This window comes from Typopeltis vanoorti, chromosome 16, assembly GCF_054136105.1.
Source record: "Typopeltis vanoorti isolate ZY-2024b chromosome 16, IOZ_Tvanoo_1.0, whole genome shotgun sequence".
In the NCBI taxonomy this organism is placed as follows: domain Eukaryota; kingdom Metazoa; phylum Arthropoda; class Arachnida; order Uropygi; family Thelyphonidae; genus Typopeltis; species Typopeltis vanoorti.
This window is the reverse complement of record NC_143564.1, coordinates 37,987,441-38,015,025: the sequence shown is the minus strand read 5'-3', so window position 1 is coordinate 38,015,025 and position 27,585 is coordinate 37,987,441. Positions and strand designations below refer to the sequence as shown.

Here is a 27,585-nt window from a genome sequence, read left to right as displayed (position 1 = left end):
AATTTAACTCCAACTTTACCTAATAATTAAAAGTGCTCCTCTGTTATAAGTTCATTAATTCACTTAGGCATGGACCTACCAACGTAGAACAATTTTTTTTTTTAATTTCTGCATCTCAAAACCATACTTTTATAATCGACTGTATTGAGTTATCCTTAGTATCACAATTTCGTTTTCCAAACCTCTTTTTCACTATGTCCCACAAATTTTCTATTGGGTTAATGTCAAAAGATTACCTGGCCATTGATGCAATTGGATGTTGTGATTTTTATGGAACTCTCATTTTTCTGAAGTGTGCCATGGAGTGAGATCCTGTCGAAAGATGAGTTCCTTGTCTTTCTGGATCTGTGGGACCACTCTTTTCTCCAATATTTTTATGTATTGCTCACTTTTCATCATACCATCAACAGGCACAAGTGATCCTGGACCGTAATGTTTAAAAGAACCCCAGAACATGCTGGGTGTTTAGAAGCTTGTTGAAGTTGAGCTCTTCTCAGCTGAAGATTTCCAAACATAGAGTACTTGCTCTCCTTGGACAAAGAAAAGGCTCACATCTGAGAATAGAAACTTCTTCCATTTCTCAAAAGTCCAATCTTTGTTCACTTTTACCCTCTGGAGCCTCTTTTTCTGCATAGCCTTCATCACCAGTTGTTTTGTTTTTGGTCTGTGAGCAGTCCTCCCTGCTTTCAACAATCTTTGATGGATTATCATATCAGAAATATTAATCCCACTAGCTGTCAGGTCTCTATATAAATCTACAACAGACAATCTTGGATTCTTTTTGCTTTTTCTAATGAGTGAATGTAGCTTTCCTTTTTCTCCCACGTTTTCCTTTTCTGTTAAGAGAAAAGGTACATGCCTCCCTAAACCTTTAAAATTGCATTAACAGTACCCAAACCAACACCACACTTACTGGCAATTTGTCTTTGAGTCATGGTTGTGTGCTGAGAAAGACTACATTTTCTTGGAGAGATATCCAATTTTTAGGTATGCAAAATGAATAAAACACTATGAATGTCAACTTCTTTACTCTATTAAAAATGCATAACACTATTAATAAACATCAAAGAGAGTTAAAACATGCAACACTCAACCAAAATAATGAACTAAACCAAAAACTTGAAGAAAATTTGACTTGTTTGGTTTAATTTGTTCACTACTCATCATCATAATCAAATTCCTGTCATGTACCCTCAAGGGGTGTACAGGATATGATAGTACTACATGAAAAATTTACATCATTACTAACTTCCTATCTACAATTTTCCTCCAAATTAGTCTGTTACTTGTCAAGACTCCAACATTATCAGATCTTATGTTTCTGTCATCTAAGGAACTTTGTACCGTATCAATCCACCTATATCTTGGTCTTCCTCTGGGTCGTTTTCCTGCCAACCTGGCAGAGAACACTTGTTTTGCTAATCTTTCCTCGCCCATTCTATTTAAGTGACCATACCACCTGAGATTAGCTCTGCTAACGCATTCCTGGATACTGACAATGTCAAGTTCTTTCCTAATATCTTCCTTTTTAATATGATATTGCCATTGATGCCATCTGTTCACTCCTCTAATCTTTCTCAGAACTCTCATATCTGCAGTCTCTAGTATTTGGTCAAGTGTTTCACTTCTGACCCAGCTCTCCGATCCATAAGTTAAAATTGGTTTGAACACTGTCTTGTATACAGCTAATTTAGTTTTCCGACTAATTTTTCTCTTATTCCTTATAAATTTATCAATTGACGAATTTATTCAATTGACTTCCTACCAATACCAGCTTTGTTGATTCCATTATCTATTTCCATATTTAATTTACCATCTTCACTAAAAATCATGCCTAAGTAGCTGAACTGTTTTACTTGTTCCACAGGTTCTCTGTTCACAATGTTGACATTTTCAACGATTCTGCCTATTTTTATTGTCTTTGTCATTTTATTGCTGACCTTCATACCATATCTATTACAACAGTTATTCAATTTAGTCAGGGAATCTTACAGACTTGTAGCGGATTTATTTAGAAGTATAACATCGTCTGCATAAAACAAAGAGCTGACATTAACATCTCCAATTTTGATATCATGTTTAATACCACTTACTTTCCTTCATAATGTGATCCATATAGATAATGAATAGCAGAGGGGATAATGTACATCCTTGTCTCACACCAGATTTAACATTAAACCATCTTACTGTACTTCCTTCAATTTTAACTGCTGACTTACAAATCAAATAAAGACTAAGTATTGTTTGATATAATGCTCATTCACACCCTATAACTGTAGCATTTTGAATAGCTTCTCTCTCAGCACCTTGTCATATGCCTTTTACAGATCTACAAAACTTAAATACAGATCTTTGTTATATTCCCATGGTTTCTCAACTATCTGTTGTAAAGTGAAGATCTGATCCTGACAGCCTCTATTTGGCCTGAATCCAGCCTGTTCTACACCAAGCTTTTATTCCACAATCCTTCTCAACCGTTTCTCAAGTATACTTGCATAAATCTTACCAGGAACACTCAGTAGAGAAATACTTCTGTAATTCTCACATTCAGTCTTATTTCCCTTTTTATATATGGGTACTATGAGAGCTCTACTCCAATCATATGGAATTCGTCCCTCTATCCAGGCATTCTGAACTAACTAGTGCAGCCACTGTACGACTTTTATACCACCATACTTCAGCATTTCTGGTTGATTATCATCTACTTCTGCTGCCTTTCCACATTTCAAGCCTTTGATGGCTTTTTTCTATTTCAAGTATGGATATGTATTCCTGACTGTATGCTTGTTGAGTGTTTTTTACCACTGTGCTATTACTGCTTATTTCATTTAGCAATTTTTCAAAGTAATTAATCCATTCTTCAAGGATCTTTTTCTTCCATTTTCATGTCACCCTTATCATCTCTAACTCCTTTTACAGCACTATTTCTTCCATTTCTAAGCTTCTTCAACAACCACTAGAATATGTTACCACCTTCTTGATATTTATTTTCTATGTTCTTGCCAACGTCCTCCCATGACTTTTGTTTAGCTGGTTTTACCCAGTGTTTAGCTTTCTTACATTTGTCTCTGTATTCTCTCAGAGCACAAGCTGACTTATTTTCCAGAAACTTTTGATATGCTTTCTTCTTTTCCTTCACTGCCTCTTTAACTTCCTGTGTCCACCATGGAGTTCTGATTTTTCTATCCTTGCAGACAACCTCACCACATGCCTCTCTGGCTGAATCAATAAGTGTTTTCTTGAAGGCTTGCCACTGAATCTCCAAGGTTTGGTTGCTGTTCTGAAACACTTTCATTTTTTCTTCAATAATCTTTGTGTATTTTAGTCTACAGTTCACATCTGAGAGCTGCTCAACTTTTATTCTCTTTAAAACTTTCTTACATATATTCTTTTCAATATGAAATTCAATTTTATCCTGCTCAAGACTAAATAGTGATCACTTCCAATTTCAAATCCTCTGTGCACTCTGGTGTCCTGCACCAGGGGGGAAAACATCACTATCAACAATAACATACTGAATGAGACTTTTCTTTTTCCTTGCCTCTTCTCTCCATGTGAATTTGTGCACACTTTTATGTTGGAACATGGTGTTAGTAATAACCAGTCGATTTCCTGAGCAGAAATCCAATAGGTATTTGCCATTATTGTTAGCTTTGCTCTTTTCTACAAATTTTCCAAAAATATTTTTGTATGTCTGACAATCACTTCCTACTCTGCTATTTAGATCCTCAACAAGGATCAACTTTTCCTTTTTCATTGTGTCAGTTGCTTTTTCTAAAGCCTCAAAAAATTCCTCCACGTCTACCTTTAGTAGAACCTTCTGTGGGACCATAGGCACAAATAAGTCTCATTGTCCAGTTCCTCATTCTCATATTTGCCCACATCACTCTACTTGAGACTGCCTGCCATTCAAGAAGATTAGCCTTGTGTTTAGTGTTGAATACTATGGCTACTCCTTCTTTTCCTTGATTGTCATTGCCTGAATATAACATTTTGTATTTATTGCTCAGAAAGATCTCACCAGTTTTTGCCTTTTTTGTTTCAGCCACCCCTATTATGTCGATCGGGTACTTATTTAATTCATCAGCTAGCTCCATTTCTTTGCCATTCAGGCTTCTTATGTTGATAGAATCGACCTTTAACTCTGGTGATGTTGAGTTGGGGTGTTTTTTCAGATTTGTTCCAGTAGCTGACTTTTTGCTGTTCGCCCTGGTTCCCTTGCAAAAACTACGGGGACCTTGTTTAACCAGGCGACGCCCCAGCCGGCATGAAATTTTGTCATGTTGTACCATCATTTTGTATTTTGGTTTAAGCCTATAAGAATACAATTTGGTCGGCTAAATCCCAAATTGCCAGCCCATCCTCGTTCGTTCAGTATCCAAGTAGTTACTCAACAGGGTGCACCACGAGAAGGTGAGGATTGGACATTAGGTCAGAAGCCCTGGTCTGTTCTCTGCATTCCTTTAAAGGCTATGTGGAGGTCTGCTCTCAGTTATATAGCTTTGACCCTTAAGCACCCCTTGTTCACTTCTGTATAATATTATTATTATTAAGAGAGACCTCAGGGAGTCAGGGACTCATCGAGGGAAGCTGCAGACTACATGCACCAGCTATCATACTTATCCTTGAATTCATTCACACTGTTTGCACTCACAACATCTGATGGCAATCCATTCAAATCATGCACCACCCTATGAGAGAAAAATCTACCCCTCACCCCCTTCTTGGTGGCATTCATTCTCAGCTTCCAAGAATGCTCTCTTGTCCTTTCCCCACTCTCCATAAATTGGAAAATTCCATCAATTAAAATCCTGTATGATTCTTTCAGAAGTTTGTAAGTGTCAATCATATCACCCCTCTTTCTCCTGTTTGCTAGTGTCTGCAGTCTACAAATTCTCAATCTGTCTTCATAATCAGTATTCCAATTCTGATATCATTTTGAACACTCTCCTTTGCACTCTCTCTCCACTATATCAGAATTACAATGGAAACCAGGAAACCGGACCTGGTTTCCTGGCTGAAAAGTTGTGATAAACACCTAGAACAAAAATGATATTAAAGCAACTGATATAATTACGAGAAAGAGCATACGAAGATATAAGAACTCTGCTACTAGTATATCTTGAGACCCTTTAATCTGTATTTCTAAATTAATTCTGTATTGTAAGGAAATATATGTTCTTGCTTTCAGTGGAACTGGCTCTGAGATGAAACTAAGTCAATAAATTGTTCACCCTACTCCCCACTCTTTATCTGTTATTAACAATAGAGAACATAGCTGATATTACAACTCAATTTGAACATTAACAAGCAAATGTAGATTACAGCTTAAATCTACAGCTGCGTTAAACTGTACCTGTGTTTTGCATGCTAACATTGAACAGATTTATGTCTTAATTTACTGCAAAATATTGCAGTGGAACAAAACTTCATTCTTAAACAATGTTTGAAAATGAAATTAAATAATAATGAAATTCTTAGAAATAATTTTATTTGTTAAAACTAGCTTGATTTAAAAAATAATTTAATTATATATATCAGAGAATTATATATTGATGAAAGCAAAATTAAAACACTTAAGGAATAGAACAACGTAGTTAAGGATATAAATTAAATTAAACTTTAATAAATATTTTCCGATATTTCGGCAACGTCACATTGACATCTTCTAAAGGAACTTACAAAAAAGTTACTTGCACGTAGGCACTACAACACAGAAACTGGGAATGAAGAGAATCGGGCCACTTACCTCCCTATCAATTACAATCCCACCAACTCTCAAATTAGAAAACTTCACAGGCTCCTTAAGAGAGTCACTTCTTGGCCTGTAGAAGTTACCAACAGATTAAAGCCGTTTAACTCTATACCCCCCCCCCGTATTTACGGACTCCCAAAAATACACAAAGAAAATGTGCCATTACGTCCCATAGTGGATAGCATTGATTCCCCCACATACAAATTAGCTAAACATTTGGCCAAAGAGCTCACACAATATACGCAACACACCATCACACATAAAAAACCCAGCCCATTTCAAAGCCAGCATAGAAAACCTTACACTCCAACATACTGACATAATGGTCAGCTTTGATGTGTCCTCTTTATTTACAAATGTCCCACTCAAGGAAACTTTAGAGTTAATCCAAGCTAAATTTTCTCCCGATATCTCAGCCTTATTTCAGTTCACAATGAACTCAGGCTATTTCGTTTGGCAGGGAAAATTCTACAAACAAATAGAGGGGACAGTCATGGGTTCACCACTCTCCCCACCCTTGGCCAATTTCTTTATGGAGACCTTTGAAGAAAAAGCCTTAGCCTCTGCCCCACAAAAACCAACCATGTGGCTTCGCTACGTTGATGATGTGTTCGCTATTTGGCCACATGGCTCTGAAACACTTCTCTCCTTCTTAACACACTTAAACAATCAACACCCCAGAATCAAATTCACTCTGGAAAAAGAGGAAAACAACAGCCTCCCTTTCCTAGACACACTAGTCACCCACCAGCCTAATGGATCCTTGGTTTTCTCAGTTTACAGAAAACCCACCCATACAGGCAGATACATTCACCAACAATCTTCCCCCCTCACAACAATATGGAGTAGTGAAAACACTATACAACAGGGCTAAACTAATCTGTTCAAACGACTTGGCCCTAAACACTGAACTAAATCACATCCTCAACACTTTCTCAGCCAATGGCTATCCCCCCAAAAAAATCCAAAAAATATTAGAACCTACAAACCACAGATCCCCCCCCCCCCCACAACAAGAATTACTCTAAATCCATCACCATTCCCTACATCCGAGGCACCTCGGAAAAGTTTACCAAAATCTTAAAAAAACATGACCTGACCTCTTGTTACAAACCTTACAGAAAATTGGCATCCCTTATCCGCTCCACTAAAGACCAACCACTTCCCCTAGACCTACCTGGTGTTTACCAGGTCCCTTGCAGTTGTAAACTGTCTTGCTTTGGCCAAACAGGCAGGACAGCGAATATCAGAATTTCGGAACACAAGGACTACCTCCGTTTTCACAAATACAGTCATTCTGGGCTTGCGGACCATGCTCTGGATACACCCCACAGAATACGGTGGAAGAAAGCTACAGTGATACACCGTAGCAAATACAAATTTGAAAGACTCTTTATGGAATCAGCCTCAGCCCTAAGAAATTCTCCAAACCTCAAGAAATTTGGTTGTATGCGACTGCCCCAAATTTGGGAGGCCTACATCAGCAGACCTTCAGCCCAACGGCCAAGAACACCTACTTAGCCCGCTAGAGGGCACCATCAGGACTGTTAGGAGAACAATAGCTTCATCTCTTCATTCCCAGTTTCTGTGTTGTAGTGCCTACGTGCAGCAAGTAACTTTTTTGTAAGTTCCTTTAGAAGATGGCAATGTGACTTTGCCGAAATATCAGAAAATATTTATTAAAGTTTAATTTAATTTATATCCTTAACTATGTTGTTCTATTCCTTAAGTGTTTTAATAATGCATAACCAATGTATAAGCCTGTCTACGAGGATGAAAGCAAAAAAAGTGCAATATATTGAAAATTAATATAATTACATGTAACAGACAAGTAAGTAGTAGCTGCAGCAATCCGCAGTTGTAGTAGCTATCTTTGACATATATTAACTCTGTGACTTTACAATCAAATTGCAGGATAATTAACACTACCACCACAGATACAGTGTTAAATTAAACTGTTTCTGCTTATGAGTCTCTAAACATAAAGTGCTGTGTGCATCGTTTATTTAATGCATTACAAGTTTGGGTGTAGACAAGACTTGCAGGCTGTTTATATAATGAAAATCACATTAGATGTAGGACTGTAAAGGAAAAATCAGATGGCATAAACAATAACTTGGGATGTACTGCAGGCAATTTCACAAAAAGAAAAAAAAAAAACACGTACTCTTCTTTTCTTGTAATTTTAGGTGCTGAAAAAAAAAGACATTATTATTAAGTACACGTGTTACTTTTCATTTGATGTATATGTGTAGGCCAACAACACAGCAGAATCTGCCTAGATTATCAAAATATTACCTGCACACTGAAACATGCAAGATTTTCTTCTGACTTTTTTTTATGAAAGTTCAGTGAAATTGGTGTTTTAAAAAAAAAGTTATAAAAATATGAACCTGTTAACCATATTGTTAACCTGTTCATATGGTTAACGGTTCATATTGATGTTCATATGGTTAACCTGTTAACCATATGAACATCAATATGGATAAAATACATCACTCCTCATACACTTTAGTCCATCATATATTTCAATGTAATATCAATGGCATTACAATTTTAATATGTACTTTGCATCCATGGTAACCTTGATGTGTATACACGTGATGCCCAGATGGGTGGTTAATACAATGCAGGTTCTGACAAATAATACACCAAGTGTACAAATGAATTTTTTTCCTCCTCTGTGTTCAAGAATATATTCATCCCATCTGAATGATTTTTGCAACCATTTCTTGTAAATAAGTGAAAGAAATAATGGAAATATTTGTGAAATTTAATTTGTTTCATACAAAAAATGATATCAGTATTAATGATGTTATGTTACATATAATTTTTTTCTATTGTATATTTTCTGTAGTACACCCATGTGTTTGCATTGTCAAGTTTACATGAGAGGTAAATTATATCATGAGAGATTTAAAGTCATATCAAATCTTAAAAATAAATAAAAGAGAATGGCAGACAACATACACACATAAAGGAACGCTTGGTTTTATATATATATATATTTTTTTTTTAATATTTTTTTTTCATCTTTTACAACTGGCATAACAAGAGGAGGCATAAACACATTTTCAGGAGAAGTAAATGGGTTGCATCACTTGTTTATCAAAGGCATTTTTAAGTTAGCATGATTTATACACAGATGATTTATTCAAATTACTGTACTGCACTTGACCATCGAACATTGGCATATTTTATTTTCAAACCAGGCTAAAAATGTTTTCCATACTAAAATCAGAATAGTGTTACTAGGAATGTTGTTGCTGTATATGGTGCTCCTTAATCTAGAACAGTAACAGTCAAAATAAGGCACCAGTGATGCTTGGCATGTGCCTGTAAGCTGTCCTATCTTTTTTGGATAGTTTGAAAATAATTGAATATTTGGTTAATGACTTCCAGACATCATTTAAGATGTCTGGAAGACTTCAGTTTTAGTTGAGGTAGCCATATGAGCATATTAAGAATTCGTTGATTTGGCATATAAGGAAATTGTCATCTGGATAGGACATGGTGGTTGTATTACAGTCAGTAGTGTGACTTTTGATAGGTGAATGATGTATATGACCAGATTTTTCTTCTCTTCTGTGTTTCACATTGATGAAATTTTCCTTATTTCAAATATTTTGCTTGTCTTCATAAGATAGATCGCATAAACTTGTAATTCTGTAAACACTCAGGTGTCTGTGCATGGGGTTGCAGTCTTTAGGAGAGCTAAAAAGCTTATACATCTTGGATAGGTTTATAAGTACCTCAAAATTATAGCTTTTGTGTGGGGCAGAAGCACATATCCAGAGAATGACAAAAGAATGATAGCCTTTGAGAATTATGAATTATCACTCCACCCACCTGGAAGGAGAAATAGAGGAGGAAGACCAAGGGCTACATTAAGACTGCACATTTTTTAATTGTGTGAAGTATGCCTGATTTCTGGGAGGGATGATGAAACATGAAAATAGCATCCATTTTGGATGTGATTTCAGAAAATAACCAGTGAAATGCCACCTTCTAAGATTTTTTTTATGTAAGTTAGAACATCAAGAAAATTTTGTCTACTTATTGCTTCTGATTCTAATATGACTAAAATTAAGAAAATTTTTTAAATTGGGTATGTTGTGTTAACAAACTATAAAGATGTCAGGAGCATATTTCTACCAGATAGCAGGTTTGGAGTTGACTTGAAGAAAGAACGAACTGTTGTTTTCGAGTTTTCTGTGAAAAGTTCAGGAGAAAGAAAGATAGGGACTTCAAATTTCCAGTCCATGTGAAATCTCTTATAAACTGTTTATAACCATTCTAAAATCCAACCATTTGAAGAAGTTGAAGATGTAAGGAGATTATGTATATAAACTTGCAAGGATGTCAGACAATGAGATGGAAATATGAGACAATTTATGAAGTGAGCTGAATTCTTGATGCAAGAATCAGGGAGCCTAATGTGATTTTTTTTCCTGTGATAATCCACTAGAAATATTTGATTATAACTAAGTAGGTGGGCTTATTACATCAGTGATGGGTCTCAGTGGGATATCAGTTTTAGGTGAACAATGTAATCAGTTAGAGGGTGAAAAGACTGGAGTTTTCTTTTCATGCATTGACTAGTCTAGCATGTTGTGAAGCAATTTGGGTTTCTTACAAGTGACCCTGGGATTCATGGTCTAGAGTGAGTTTTTTTGGATTTTTATGTTTGTGTGTGTGTTTCTTTTAAATTATATAGTGCTTCCTTCTCTAAACAAACAGAAGTTTTGATATAAGAAAAATAAAATATAAAAAGGAACACCTCAGATATGTGGGGCATAAAAGAGAAGAAAAATCTAGGCTGGCACATCATCCATCTACTGCAAATCGTGCTGTTAATTGTGATACAGCCAGTATGCCCTATCTAAAGGACAACTTCCTCTCTTGTTCAGTCAATGAATTACTGCAAAACCAAGGACACAACCAACATAAAGGAGATCTGGAAATCATTAATCAAATCTCTCAACAATACTTGAATTCAACGTTTCCAACATTCATCTCTAAATCCAAAAAACACAGGTGATGCATACCATGCATCATTGGTGCCTCATTTTGATTCTAATGTTATATGAGTTGTGTTTTAATTTACAGTCCTTTCTTAATCTACCATTATGAAGAAGCCACTGGTTCTTAGTGCACAAAACTAGTCAGCATATAATCCATCCATATCCATATGTTCACTGGGCATCCACAGATACCACATGGTCACACTGGGCCTTTCCATGTAGTCCTCTTGTATGCTTTTCTGGAGGCTTCAACTCTTTGAAGATACTCAGACACTCCACACACACACACACACCTATCTCATTGATGGTCTACCCCTTTCTCTTTTTCCAGGAACTTTACCTTCTATTACTATATTAAGAAATCCTCCTTCCATCCTTTCAACGTGTCCAAAATATTTTAACTTTCTTCTGTCAATATCCTTAAGGAGCCTTAAAGTTCTCCTGATCTTTTCTAACACCCATTCATTTGTATGCCTTCCAGTATATAACATCCTCAACAGCCTTTGGTAACACCACATCTCAAAAACAGCTATCTCTTTCTCATCTGACTTATTTAGGTTCCAAGTCTCACATCCGTAAGTCACTGTTGGAAAAAACTTCATCCAAAATTCTCAACTTTGTTCCCATGGAAAAACAGATCCAGAGTTTCTGTGTTTGTATTTCCTTTGAGAACCATAATCTTTGTCTTACTAGAAATGAGTTGAACTCCTGTTATTACTGATCTTGTTAACGTTGTCAAGGATTTGTCCTAGATCTTCCTTGTCATTACGAAGGAGTACTGTATCATCAGCATACCTCAGATTACTGATCAATCTATCTTGTATTCTAATTCCTGTCTTCAGCTTATCCAATGCTTCATGATGTCCTCTGCATATATACTAAACAAGTGAGGAGAAAGTAAACATCCTTGCTTAACTCCTTTTCCAACCTGAAGCCAATCAGTCAATTCAACACATGTTCTTACCATGGCATCTTGCTCTCTGTGCAAGTTGACTGCCAACCTGATAGTGTGTTGAGGAAAACCCATTCTTTTCATTATTTCCCACAGTTTCACATGCTGAACACAGCCAAAAGCTTTAGAGTAGTCTAAGAAACACATTACCAGAAGGAGTCTGAATTCTTTTTAAAATGCTAAAAATCATATAATCTACTTGTACATAATACTAATTGATATTATGGGAATGAGTATATTAGTTTATACTATGAATTTAAAATTTTTATATTTCAAGCCTGTTCTTTAGTTTTGAATGAAATTACCTTTAAACTGGATTTTTGAAATAGAGATGCAATCTGTTTACATTTTATATATATATATATATTTATTTATTTAAGGTTATTAGGTGCTAGTCAAAGTACAATTGAGCAAGAGGTACGCCGGCTTCACGAACTGGAAGCTGCAGTATTCAATGACTTTAGGAGAGACGTTATAAAAAGGTTGAGAAGGCAGAGTGTAAAGGTAAGATACATGTGCCAGAAAATTTTTAAATTTAACAATTATGACTAATATAGCAAGGAATTTCATATCATTAAGAAGAGCCATATTTGTTGTAAGAGTACTGTCAGCAAGAGGTTGAACCAAGCTAGCTGACTAAATGAGAGAATTGAAAACTAAATTTACAGGGTAAATTAAACTTGCTAAATAAGTAACTGAATTGAAATACAGTTGTATGCTGTTGTTGACTGTGCCATTTAAATGTTGAATATTTACTTTCCCTCTTGAGTAAAGTAACATTTAACGTGGTTAAATGTTACTTCCAGGAAACCAGGTCCGGTTTCCTGGTTTCCATTGTAATTCTGAAAAACATTTAAGGACTTTTCATGAAGTTCTTGCGCTCAGACTTTAATAACATGGGTTGGGTTGTATTTGTAATAAAAAAAAAATAAAAAAAATTTAGTCAAATGTATTTGAATGAATATTTATACTTTTATTTTTTATGGACAAAGTAACCTATATTAGATGAGTTTTTAATGGCATTTATGACATAATAAAGTTAATTAGTCACAAGTATTTACAAAATAAATAATTTTTATTACTGTAAATATTTTCACCAGAAACTAACTAGTTATCATCAGTGCATCAGCATAATCTAATACCACCTTAGATTAGCTCTGCTTACATATTCTTGAATACTAATAGTGTCAAGTTCATTTCTGATATCTTCATTGTTAATATGATTCAGTCATTGATGTCATCAGTTCACTCCCCTAAGTTTTTTCAGAACCTTCGTATCTGTGGTCTCTAGTCTTTGATCAAGTGCTTTATGTTTCACCCAACTCTCAGATGCATAACTCGATGCATCCTGTATACTGCTAGAGTGGTGTTTTGACTAACTTCTCTCTTATTGCGTATAAATTTATTCAGCTACCTACCAATCTTACCAGTTTTGCTTATCCTGTTGTCTATGCCCTGATTCAACCTGACATCTACACTAAAAACTGTGCCTAAATAGCCGAAATATTTTACTTGTTCTATAGGATCTCCATTCCATATGCAGCTGAAGTTTTCTGTGTTCCTGCCTATTTTCATAGTTTTGGTTTTTTTTTGCTGATTTTCATGCCCAATTTGTTACACCTGCTGTTCAATTTAGTTAGAGAATCCTGGAGGCTTGCATTTAGATGTGTTTAGGAGTACAACATCATCTGCATAAAGCAAACCGCTGAGTTGGACATCTCCAATTCTAATATCAAGCCTAATACCACTTTCTTTCATAATGTGATCCATATACGAGGGTGGTCTGAAAAGTTCTCGGCCATAACAATCAAAAAACAAATTTATAATTTCAAAATTATTTTTCAAATTAAGTGGATATTGAATCCAACATTATTTCATAGTCGAATATGGAAACTACAAGAGTTTCATGCCGAATATAGAGACTATAAAAGTTTCAGCGGATACAAGCGTACGGCAACCTTTCATGACAGGGCAACTCATAGTAAAGGTGGAGCAAGCTCAGATCACTGTCCTTAGTATTTTCTCATAATGTAAAACACATCTCCTAGGAGATGTATGATGTTATATATTATGGGAGGAGGTCACTACCCAGACCGGTTTCAACCTTTTTTGGGATCTCGTCAGTGGGAGCTAGACCAAGAATACTCCAGATGAAGTGATGCAGAACTTGTACTTTATGATACAAGTTGCTAAAAAAGGTGTCTCATTACATTACAAAAGGCACCAAAAATTACTGAAAAAGAGAGCCAAAAGGCTTCACTTCGGCAATGCAAAATTATTCAAATTAAGTGGATATTGAATCCAACATTAATTCATAGCCAAATATAGAAACTACAAGAGTTTCATACCGAATATAGAGACTATAAAAGTTTCGACGGATACAAGCGTACAGCAACCTTCTAGTCTAGCTCCCACTGACGAGACCTCAAAAAAGGTTGAAACCAGTCTGGGTAGTGACCTCCTCCCATAATGTATAACATCATACATCTCCTAGGTGATTTGTTTTACATTATGGGAAAATACTGAGGACGGTGATTGGAGCTTGCTCCACCTTTACTATGTGTTGCCCTGTCATGAAAGGTTCCCATATGCGTGTATCTGCCGAAACTTTTATAGTCTCTATATTCGGCATGAAACTCTTGTAGTTTCTATATTCGGCTATGAAATAATGTTGGATTCAATATCCACTTAATTTGAATAATTTTGCATTGCCAAAGCGAAGCCTTTTGGTTCTCTTTTTCAGTAAAAATTATTTTTATTTTTCAACATGATCTCCCTTAAGACTAATACATTTATTTCAGCGATGCTCCAGTGTCATTATCCCATCCCTGTAGTGATTCTCAGTAAGATCTGGAAAATACCCCTCTACAGCTGCAATCACCTCTTGATTTGAAGAAAAACAAGCGACGAAGAGTTTTAGTTTTAGGAAGAGATAGAAGTCGGAGGGAGCCAAATCTGGGGAATAGAGTGGATGTTCCAACAATTCATAGCGTAGATCCCTTAATTTTTCCATTGCCAAAACACTTTTGTGGGCAAGTGCATTGTCTTGATGAAAGATGATTTTTTCTTCTGAAAACCGGGTCTTTACTCACGAATTTTTTCGTCTAGTATGGTTAAAAGATCGGAATAATATTCCCTAGTTATTGTTTTACCCTTTTCAAGATAATTAATAAACAAAATTCCTTTAGCATTCCAAAACTTCGATGCCATGACCTTTCCTGCTGATGGAACCAACTTTATCTTCTTTGGCGCTGAACAACTGGCTCCTGTCTACTGTTTTAACTGCTGTTTGTATTCTGGTGGGTAATTCAAGTCTCATCCATAGTAATAAATCAACACACAAAATCATCCAAGCACTGTTCAGAGATTTTCATGCAAGTGCATTTTTGATCTGCTGTGAACCCATCTTGTGCAAAGCTTTTTCATTTGCAATTCTTCATGCAAAATATATCCTACACATTCTTTTGAAATGCATATAGTCTCTGAAATTTCACGCACTTTGGCTCGCCGGTCATCCAATATCATATCGTGCACTTGATCAATGATTTCTGGTGTTACACTTTTTGGACGTCCTTCATGTGCATCACCTTCAAGGCTGGTACAGCCATGTTTAAACTCAGCAGCCCATTTCTTAATTGCTGAAAATGAAGGAGAAGAGTGCCCATTAGCTTTTATGAACTTCGAATGAATTTCTTTTGCCATTAAACCTTCTTTTACAAAGAATTTTATAACTGCATGATACTCAATTTTATCCATTTCAAGGGATACAGATGACAACGCTTTTGCTTTAGACAGCAAAAGCGTTGTCTAAAGCAAAATAACTTGCAATTTCACATGGACGCTTATGACAGGTGTGCCAACTTAGAAAAAAGAAATCTTGCCGATAGTGTTGCCATCTATAGTCAAGGCCGAGAACATTTCAGATCACCCTCATATGTCGGATACACTATGTGTGTGTGTGTATATATATATATATATATATGTGTGTGTGTGACTTCTGTAATATTCAACCTTGGTATCCCTTCTAGATCTGACTTCCACTCTGAGATCTCAGTAAAGGTCGAAACCAATAGTAGCCCTTTCCATAATGCATAGTATTACACACACACACACACACACACACACCATGAAAGGATGCATGCTTTGGGATTCTAAGGCATTTAATGTGAAGTCGTTAGCTTCTTTATACAAGTAGCCTAGTCCTGAAGAAACAGCATGCACAAACTTTGTTTGATTACACTCGGATAAAGGATTATAGCAGAATATAATTGCTTGCCATTTTTAATTTATTGTATAGTTAATAGTTTTAACTTATTGTAAGTATTATTTCAATAACCTTGATTTTTTATTTACATTTTATGAATTTTAATACTTTTTATGCCTGTTATATATTTATGTTTTACTTCTGTTTTTCTACACTGAATTTATAATTTCTACTGTTTTACTTAAGTTATTACCTAGTATACTTTTACAAAAATGTCCCATCTATGATTATTGTTATTATTTTATTTTTTATATAGTTTTTGCATCTATATCTGCTATTTCTTTATTACGTGCGTTCTGGCACAGTGACCATAGACATTCTTGCAAAATTTGAAATGAAGAATTGAAGAAACCTTCAGACTTCTTTGCCATTGGCAAAGAAGAATATAAAAATTACATATGCAAACACGATTATGGTCAACCAGACCTTGCAGACCATGCTTTGGATACTACTCATGTAATCAATTGGAAGAAAATCACTCCATTCACTCAATGTAATATTGCAGAAAATCAATGCAATATTCCATTGCAGCAAATTTAGCAATCTACATTTAGAATCTACATTTGCCCTCAAAAATCAGCACAGTCTGAATAAATATGGATACATAAAACTTCCTAAAATTTTGGAAACACTAATACTTTAAGATCCAGTTTACATCTGAGGCATCCAAGAAGTTTCCACTTGTTTAATGTTGCCTTTGTGTGTGTGTGTGTGTGTGAGAGAGAGAGAGATAACTCTTGTATTGTACTCTGAACCCTGAAGATTTCTCTTTGACCGATATGAGATATTGGAATAATTTTAAATGGTGTTTTTAATTCTTTTGCAGTGCAGTTTTACTCCATTAAATCTCCAACATGAGTATTCTAGAATTGTGATATCAGGATGGGATTTTTTGACGTTCCAGATATGCTCAGAACTAAAAGATCAAAAAGTAACATGTATAGAACACATCCTATTACATAGAGACAGTGGTCTGTTTCCAACTAGCATAAGATACTTAGTTTGGCATATCTTAATTTCCAACATCACTAAAAGCATGAAATCTCCACTATCCTGTTAGGCTCTACATCCATAATTCACTAAGATGCTTTAGATGTCAGAAACATAGGAATGTGCCAAACTGCTTGCCATGGCTCTACCATCTGTGCCTACTGTGCATATGTTAATAAATTTGCTCTGCATCAGAACCTTAATGCATCATCTGTGACGGACATCATCCAGCATACTTCCAATAATACCAACGGTAAATGGATGAAAAAAGACAATCCCAAAGATAAAGACCAAACAGAATACTTTGCATCATCAAATGAGGATGCAAAAAAAGGAATGTAGCCTGCCGTGAAATCCTGTCATGCTTAGCAGGTAGCAATTAAGAGAAAGCATAGCTAAAGTGGGCACAAGCCCATATGTCTCTCCTACTATCTGATAATTTCAGTACACCTGTACTTTATGATTATGAATGCTTCTCTTTGAAACATCTTATAAAATTATCCCACTAAATATGATCCCACTTGTCAAGAAAATCATTGCAAGAGCAATGATTTCCCTGACAATCTGCACCACACAAAACTGCCAGGCACTTCCATATTAAAAAAAAAAAAAGGATACTTCTGTATACATTGAATTTAAAGTAAACACAAGAACTGACCATGAAATATCAGACGATATAGTAAACATCCTTAGTATACTTCCTGAAATCAAATGGTAAACATAAGCAATTAGTGCAGTTTAAAATTCCAAAAAAAATAGATAAATTCTTATAATGCTCAAAGATTCTTACAAGATGATAATATCAAACTTTATTTGTAGAAAACAACAGAAACCTGTCTGTTTATGTTTACAGCAGATACATCTCTTCTTCAAGCATTTCACTGTTATTCCTAAGGACAGAACTGGAGATGGACCTACTCATGGAGATGTCATTATCCTTGTGGGCAGCCATACTCCATTTTAGCATGTTCATCTCTGAACCTGTAGCCATTTGCTTGCCATTGGAGTTTCTGATTTATTATTGCAGTATGCTCCATGTACCACAGGTTCTTATATTACTTAGAGTGATCTTAATAATTTAATATTGCAGTACTCTCTTCTTCTGCCATACTTCATATGGGTGACTTTAATAGATAGAATACTCTGTTTGGGTGAGGCCAGATTCTTGAGCATAAGGTAGTAAATAATGACCTTTGTCTTTTCACTACTGGATGCAGTACCATCTTCTGGATGCAGAGAGAGTATATTGTAATATCTGCATTAGATATTGCAATATACTCTCTCCTGCCATACTCTTTTTGTGCAATGTTGAGAAGAACATATATGGAAGCAGTCATTCCTTTCTGCTTCCAGTATCTCCTAATGTTCTCCTTCAAAGATGCCCAGACGGAAAATTAATCAGGCTGACTGAAATACCTTTTCACATCTTGCAGAATTTAATCTGAAATGGTCAGCCAAACAGTTATCAATGAGCAGGGATGTGTGAGAGACTATATTATGCAGGCAGCAACTTTATTGCAGTTCTGAAAATACCTCAATTTTTATGCTATGTGATGTCATGATGGAATCCTGAGTTCCAAGTTCCAAAAAAAGAATAATAAATAAAATAAAATAATTAAATAAATAAGTAAATAAAATTAATATATTGCATGTGATACATTTTGTTGATACTCTAAAACATCATATCTCATAGCTTTTAAATGTGCTCAGGACGCTAAAGCCCATTTACTACACACTGCTTGGAAACAAGTTAATGGACACCCCCATGGTCAAGGTACATCGTCCCATGTAACAATTCACATATTTGTAGCCAGTATAAATTGGAGGAATAGGATGCTCCCAAGTCAGTGCAACTATGTCCAGGAGAAATGGCTGTGAAAAGAGAACTAACAGAATTTGAAAGCGGCATTGTGATAAGATGCCATGTTGCATGACTATCTGTTCAGCAAATGGTTGACAAATTGGGCCATCCCAGATCAGCAAACAGTGATACCATACTGAGATGGAAGTACAGAGAGTCAACTGGAAGTCGACCTGCAGTGGACAACTTTCCACACTCACTGAATGTGGCCATAGGGTACTACAAAGGATAATATGTAAAAACCGCCTTATGTCAGCTGACACATTGAATGCAGAGTTCCAGGCATTGACTGGAATACAAATCTGCACAAAAGCACTCAGAACCGAGGCTCACAACATGGTATGACCACAATATGCAGGCCCCACATTACTTGAACCAACATACAGCATCTTCTTCAGTGTTGCAAAGGGCATGTATGGCGGCACATAGAAACTTGGATAGCTGTATTATGGAGCAACGAATCATGCTATACCCTCTACTGAACAGATGGACAGGTGTGGCAGATGCCCATTGAATTTCTCTTTCCAGAATGCATAACCCTAACTATGAAAGTTGGATGTGACAGTGTGATGGTATGGTCCTGTTTTTCTTGGTTTGGCCTTGGACCTCTGTTTGTGGTGCCACAAATATTGAACACCGGAAGGTATCTTAATATTCTGGACAATGCAATACGTCCTACTTTGTGGCATTTCTACAGAAAGCCTGCTGCTGTAACTGCCTGGTTTGCAGACTTGAACGTCACCACAACTTGACTAGCTTCCACAGAGCCCTGATCTCAACCCTATTGAACATCTGTGGGAAGAACTGGACTGTCAGTTGAGATCAAGAGATGTCCTCCCCACAACAGTCCAGGGCCTCATTACATGCCTACAGGAAGAATGATCCAAAATTCCCATTGATCGCTATTGTAAGCTTGTGGAAAATATGTCCCATAGAATTGCTGCAGTTATTGCCACGAAAGGAGGTTCCTACATGTTATTAAGGTGGGCACCGTGGCTGTTTTTCTTCTCACTATGGTGTCCATTGACTTCTTTCCATGCAGTGTATTTTGGAGTCAATAGCAGTCTTGTATCCAGTTTGTCATCTATCAGTCTTATGACCAGGGCAAAAATCGTATGGGATAAAAATCCAAAAAATGATGGGTAGATACTGAACACACCATTCATTTGTCCTGGAACATAAACGATGTGTAGTTGCTGAACCAAGAACAGTTTCAGACACTCTAGGAGAAAATTTGGCAAGAATATTTAGCAACAGAAGTCTCTTCGGGAATTTTTGATATTCAAAGAACAACAAGAAAAAGAGTAGAGCTTAACTTCTCTTCACCATATAACCAGCAATTTTTTAAGGCGGCAAAAGTTCACTCTTATGGCCCTGTGGCATCCATTATGAGATGATAAAACACCTTCCACAGGCATCCTTCTACTATATAACAGAATTCTCAGTGGAGAGCAATTTCCAGATGCATGGTAAAATGCAGTTGACATTTCCATCCCAAAGACAGCTGAATATCGACTGTCTTTGGGTCAATGTTTCTCTAACAAATGTTAGAGAAACATTGTTTCTCTAACATTTGTTAGAGAAACAATGTTTCAATAGAAACATTTGTTAGAGAAACAAATCAACAAACTTTTTATTACTTGAACTAATTATTCCTTATTAAGTATTAGCCCTTCAAATTGTGCCAGTACTATCTATATCTATCAAGTATGTTACTGTTTTGCATGTTGCATGTCAGCCCTTCATCTCATTTGCATAAAGCTCAGAGTAGTAGAATGCAAATTATCGGCACATCAAAAAGTGATTTTGGAATGACTGATATCAGAAAATTTGAATCACATACAAAACAGTAACTAGTACTTTCTGATCCTTTATTAAAGCTGTTGGTTACAACTTTTGTCCTACCCCTTCTTCCACCTTCTTTTTACATTTAAATGGTTGTGCTGTATAATTATCCACATACAAAACCAATTCTTTGGTATGTTTTCTTCGACTGTTCCACTGATGCCTTTAATGGGTGCCTTCTTACCAGTTTTGAAAGGTATGCTCTGCTTTTTTGCAGTTTCATTTTTTCTTTCAAGAATTCTAGCATTTGTGAAATGAGAGTTTATTTTAGTATGTGAAGAGTTTGTGCATAAATTTAGGTCAGAATTTGTGCCTCTTTCCAATTGTGGAAGGTGGGGGTGAGGGATAAGCATTATTTTCTTGAACTTAGAAAAAATTGCTTTTTATTATGCATTTTTAATTATACAGTTATAATTCTTTCAGGCAACATCATTTCGAGACAAACTTGGTCTAGGTACAAGAACTGGTACAGGTCCTCTTCAGTCCCTCTCAGTTTTTTTCCCTGATTCTCCAGATAGTAATAGAGGGTAAGAAATATGTTAGTACTGTATTGAATTAATTTTGACTATATTGAAGACTATAGCAAAAATTATTCTAATGAAATTGTTCATTCTTTTAAACTTATGATTAAGTCCCAACCAGAGTTCCATAGCTCTACTGCTATTCTGAAAGGAATTTACTGTAGGGAACTTTTCTATAATTTTTTCCTTTGGTTCCTATGACTTTGCTGTAGTGAGAGTAGGCTTTACAGTGAACACTTATTCTTTGTTTCACACACATCTTGATTACTTTGCATGAACACAATGCTATTTGTGTATTTTATTTATGTATATATATATATATATATATATATATTTTTTTTTTTTTTTTTTTTTTTTTTAATTTTTAAACTGAATGTACAGATATCAGATCTCTCTAATTTTTGAATAATTAGACATAGATCTGAAAGATCTGAGATTCATTTTACACAGATTATGGACTCTACAACTGTGTGATAAATAATTATTTTAATTTCCCGATGTTTTGACCTTCATATTAAGGTCATCATCTGGAGTATACACATATATATACAGAGACAAGCTAAATTACATTTCACATAGTATACTGAAGAGACAATGATTTGATCAACGGTTATTCTACTGGCCTGACCTCTAGTGAAAATAAAATAAAATTACAATAAATAAATGAAATGAAATGAAATAAAATAAATTAACTACCTCAAAGCTATATTCTATTTAAGACAACATCAGAGAAACATTCTTTCATATAGATAATTTTGTTACAGTGAAAATTATGTCCTAATTTAACATGACAATTGTTATATTAGATTTAGGATCCTGGATTACCTATGGTTCTATTTAAAATTAACTCTTAGGGAGAAGTGGGTAGAATATGTACCTTCCATATGTTTGGGATTTTTAGACCATCATTATGTTAAGATTAGGATGATTGATAAGAATCTCACAGGCATCCTTAAATTTACTTTCATATCATATGTTTTGGTGTGATGTAAACAACAGGTACTTTTCCTCAATTCTGTGTAAAGTATTAAGAGCATGATCAGAAACACCAGCTTGACCATAGTTATTATATTTAATGTGTCGTTTATGTTCCTTTTTTCTGATAGGAACTGTGGTCCTCTTTCCCTATATAGGACAAATTATAGGTGCAATGAATGCGGTATACCCTAGGGTGGGCCAGTGGAGGGAGTGGAATCCTTGGATATGTTGGAATTAAAAAACTTATGAGTAAGTTCTTTAATTTGCAGGAGGTTTAAAGGTGGCTTTAAGGTTGTATTTTTGTAGTATTCTGTTTATTTTGTTTGATATCCCTTTAATGTATGGAATGGTTACAGTTTTATTATAGTCTTGTATATTTTTTGTTTTTAAGTGAGATCTTGTACAGAATTTTGTTGATAGTGTTCATGTTGATATTTTGTTGATAGTATAATTTATCTTTAAGTGCTGGTTCATTGGAGCAAATCTTCAAAGTCCTGATTAATATACTTTTTAAGTATATTAATGAACCCTAGTTTTTGTGTTGGGTGGTGGTAGGAGCTTTTGTGTATATATTGGCAAGTATGTGTCGGTTTCCAGTCAACAGTAAAGGAAAGACTGCCAGAAGGAAGACCTGTGACAAGTGTATCTAGAAACAGAAGTGTGTTCTGCTTTTCAATCTCAATTGTGTTTGTGTTGTTTGTTTAGGTAGCTGAGGAAAGTGTTTAGTGTCTGGCAGCCATGGGGCCAGATAGAAAAAACATCATTAATGTATCTAAGCCAGACTTTGGGTTTTAAAGGAGAAGAATCTAAAGCACATTGCTCAAAATGTTCCATGTAAAATTAATAGTGTGTGTGTGTGGGAGGGGGAGGGATAATGGTGAGCCCATGGCTGTGCCTTCTTTTTTGTTGGTAGAAAGTGTTCTGCCACACAAAATAGCCAGAACATAGTACATGCACAAAAGAGCACTGTGATATCAGGAGGGAATTTGTCCTCTAATAGGATTGTGTCTTTGATTGGGACATTGGTGAAGAGGACAGAGACGTCAAAACTGACTAATAAATCATCTTTTTCCAGTGTGATGTCTTTGATTTTGTTTACAAAATGTTGTGTGTTTTTAATATGTGAGGGGGAATGACCTACCAACTCCTTGCGTGTTCACGCTAGTTTCTTGGCTAGGTCATAATTGGGGCTGTCTATATCTTTGATTATTGGCCCAGAGTGGTGTGTTTTGTTTGTGAATCTTCAGTAGACCGTAAATTCTTGGGGAATGAGTGTAGTGCTTAATTAATTTTTTAACAGTATCTTCGGACCATGTGGTGATGGATTTAAGTATCTTCTCCATTTTATTTTTTATTCGATTGGTAGGGTCATAGTTAACTAGTTAATATGTGCTGTTGTCTGAGAATATTAGATTCTTTTTTTCCAAATAAGTAGTTCGATTTAGAATAACTGTGGAATTGCCTTTATTAGCTCTAGTAATTATGATGTCAGGATTTAATTTTAGTGATTTTATCGCTATCAGTTCCAATTTTGTTAGGTTACTGGTTATTGTTTTAGTATAATTTAAATTTAAAATGTTAGAGGTTTCCAAACATACTTTATATGCTATGGTGGTAGGGATAAATCTCCATGTTATAAATAATTATTTATAACACGGTTGTAGAATCCATAATTTGTGTAAAATGAATGCTGATCACCGTGTAACACTAAAGGAAAGATCTGAGACATGAATAATTTATGAATAAATGATGAGATAATGATATTGATGGTCACTGTAATGTGACTGTTCTAGTTTCATAATGGCATCATTATCAAGTAATAAAATGTTTTTTATTTACGTATCCTCCACTCCTCCCTCCTCTCTTCTCCATGCATTGTGCAATACCCTTCAAGGGCATGACTAAGATACTTAGAGATCCAGATCCTCCTTCATTTTGAGGGTATAGCAATTAAAATGGTGGTAATGCAAGCTGACCACCAGATAGTATACTGGCCCTAACCAGTCAGTAACAAGCCAGTAGGCTTCCCAGTCAACTGGTGTATAATCCCGCTGCCACATGCTCCCAGGTCATTCCTTGTGAGGAAGTCTGAGTATTGGTATATGTTGGAGGCACTGTTGAGACCACAGAATAGCAAGGCTTGAGTCAAGAGGAAAATCATCCATCCCAGTTTCATTGGAAGCCAAGGTCTTGGGACTGATATTTGACAGCATACTGTTTCCTCCTCATGCATGTCAGTTACAAGATAAGTGCCATAAAGCAGCGAACATTCTACACACCCTGTCTTCCACCCATTGTGGTATTGATGATGTCTTTGCTTTATTTGTACAAGGCATTGATAAAATCTTGGTTATCTCAAATCTAAAGAAACCTTTCTTTTTAATCACACACACACACACACACACAATTATCTATTATCGATTTTGCCTTTTGACAAGGTGCATAGCCTCAGATGCTGATGTGCCAGGGGAAAAAAAAAAAATTAAAACCCATCAACATGATTTCATTATGTGTTATCTGGTCGTATTTCCCGGATAAAACAGTATATCGCTGTAAAGCTCAGTATTGAAAATAATCCAGTAATGTAGTACATTCATAATTGCATGATAAACTGGCAATCCAATGACTCTATCAGCTTTTCAGTTTACAGAAAGTCCAATGTATTTATAGGAATTGCCACTGCCCTTTTAATTATAAAGTTGGTATTATCAGAACTGGACTGTTAAGCAATCACACTCTTCTTAACTTAGCCATCTCACTACAGGTAGTGTCATGTCTAAGAATATCTGAATTAAGATAGATCTCTTTAATGGCTCTATCAACACAGTGTTAATACATTAACATTTCCACAAAAGCTTCATCAGAAAATATTCATTGAATAAATTATTTGTTATATGAAGGAACTACAGAAAAAATCACCTGCATTTTAAAGAAGTGTAATTATTTTAACTCAGTCTCTCTCCACTTCCAATGTTAGCTTTTTTCTTTATGTATATCAAGGATAGGATTCACGCATGGTCTCTTCATGAGTCTACAGATTACTTATGAAATTTAATTTATGGATAGACTGATTTTATGTACAAATATGAACATATGGACTATACCTGTTATCGCTTAAGTCCAAATGTTTATCTTGACTTACAGGCTATGGCATGATCTGTAACTTAGGACTACAAACAGTTGATAAAGTGTACAAACTCATAACCCTATTTCGTCAGTACTCTTTCATATTTGCACATCTTTAAAGAATCTTATGAGACCTTACTATGTCATCTAAAACAAATATAATTTCTATATATATATCAAATAAGGTCAGAAGCCCTCTGGCAAGTTTCAAACTTATTATTATGATGATGATTCAGGACCTTCATGTAGTCACAAAACTCATTGTGGGAGGCCCACCATAGAAAACACAAAGTCTCTCATACCACTCCTTAAACTCATTCACCATTTGTGCTCTCACCACTCTATCAAGCAGTGCATTCCAGAGTTCAACTACCTTCCATGCAAAGAAACTACTCCCTGTCCTCTTGCTCATGACTTCCTTTTGCAACTTCCAGGGATGGCCCCTTGTCGTCACTCCTTCCCCCTGTTCTACCAAATGAAAGAACTCCCCAGTTTCAACCTTGTAACTACCTGTTTAAATGTCTCAATCATACCACCTCTCCTTTTATCTACCTAACTTTGCAGTCCACTTTTCCTCAGTCCACTCATAACTAAAATTGTACAGTCCTAATATCATCTTTGTTATCTGCCTCTGCACTGTTTCCAAGGTTGATTTATCCCTTTCAAATCCAAGGGATCAAATTGGAGCAAAAAAAGTCCAGGTATGTCTGATCAAGGCTTTATACAATGACAACTCTTTTTATATCTTTTGGTCAGCATCCTTCTCAGTATTGCAGCAATCCTCTGGATTACTTTCACCACCTTTGTAATATGTTCCCTAAATTTCAGGTGTCTACCAGTCATCACCCCAAGATCCCCTGCTTCAAGACTTGATGTTAGCTGGATTTAAATGACATCCCCATTCAATTTGCCCATCTGTCTGGTTTATTCAGATTCTCTTGAAGGGTACACCGTATCTGCCCAGCTTCACATCTGTAAACAATTGAATATTCCCCTGTAATCCACTGACAATATCATTGATATAAAGGTTAAACAATGCAGGTCCCAGTACTGAGCCCTGTGAGATCTCACTTGTAACCTTTTGTTTCCTTGATACTGCTCCCTTATACATAACTCTCTCTGTTACCTATCATACAGCCATTTCTCAATCATCCAATTCACTAACCTGACGTCCAGACACATATGCTGCAACTCAAATATCAGCTTATCATGTGGCACTCTGTCAATTCCTTTGTAAAATCCCAAAATAAATGGCAGAATATGCCTTTTCCTCATCAACCACTCTTGTCACTGTATTATAAAAGGCAATCAGATTATGAAAACAAGAGCACCTCTTAACAAATCCATGCTAACTCACAGATAACATTACTCTCATCTTGTAAATGATCCCTCACTAATTTCTCCAAAATTTTAACAAGTACTGATGAAATACAAAGTGATCTATAGTTTGACATTTCCATTCTACTACCACCCTTATGCAATGGTACTATCTTACCTTCCTTCCACTCCTTGGACACCTTTCCCATGGCCAGACTTTCATTGAAAAGCCACATCAACAGAACTTTCAGTTCTTTAGCACATTATCTCAAAATCTGTGGTAAAATCCCATCCAGAAGATGAGATTTTTTGTTTCTTTATATACACCCTCTGTCCAAAAAGAAACAAACTTTTCGAAAATAGAAGAAACGAGTGGCACCACCCCTGTTGTATCTTTTTAGTTTTCGAAAGTGGCAACCTTCATTAGTGTGGTGTCAACTGTTTATGACATTTGTTTCATTAGAAGCTGAGTTATAGTGCCAAGAGTGATAGTGTGTTTTGACGAACGGTCGGAAAATGAGTTTCAAACAGAGTGCTGCAATTGACTTTTGTGTTAAACTTAGTAAAAGTTTTACCAAAACGCATCGAATGCTTCAAAAAGCATACAGTGATGAATGCTTATCTCGTACTCAAGTTTACAAGCAGTTTAAGTGATTTCAAAGTGGTTGTGAGACACTTGAGGATGACAAAAAGCCGTCCGTCCAAAAACTGAACTGAGCGAAGTTAACATCCAAAAAGTGCGTGATTTCATCAAAGAAAACCCGAAATGGTCTGTGAGATGGATTGAAGATGAATTGAGGATTCCAAAATCAACTGTGCGCAACATTTTGACCGATAGTTTGGGCCTTCGTAAATTGAATTCGCGATTTGTTCCCCACAAGTTGACCGACGACCAAAAAATATATCGAATTGAACACTGCAAGGACCTCATTAGAACTGCTAATAAGGACTC

General features: G+C 35.8%; 1 protein-coding gene across 1 annotated transcript in view; it reads left to right on the top strand.

Moving 5' to 3' along the window:
- tweek (transmembrane protein KIAA1109 homolog tweek) overlaps window positions 1–27,585 on the top strand; it is a 1,221,702-nt gene that overhangs the window by 746,665 nt on the left and 447,452 nt on the right. The window contains 2 exon segments of the mRNA XM_090406645.1: window positions 12,112–12,235; window positions 21,115–21,218. Of these exon segments, the coding sequence (XP_090262771.1) occupies window positions 12,112–12,235; window positions 21,115–21,218 (228 nt within the window).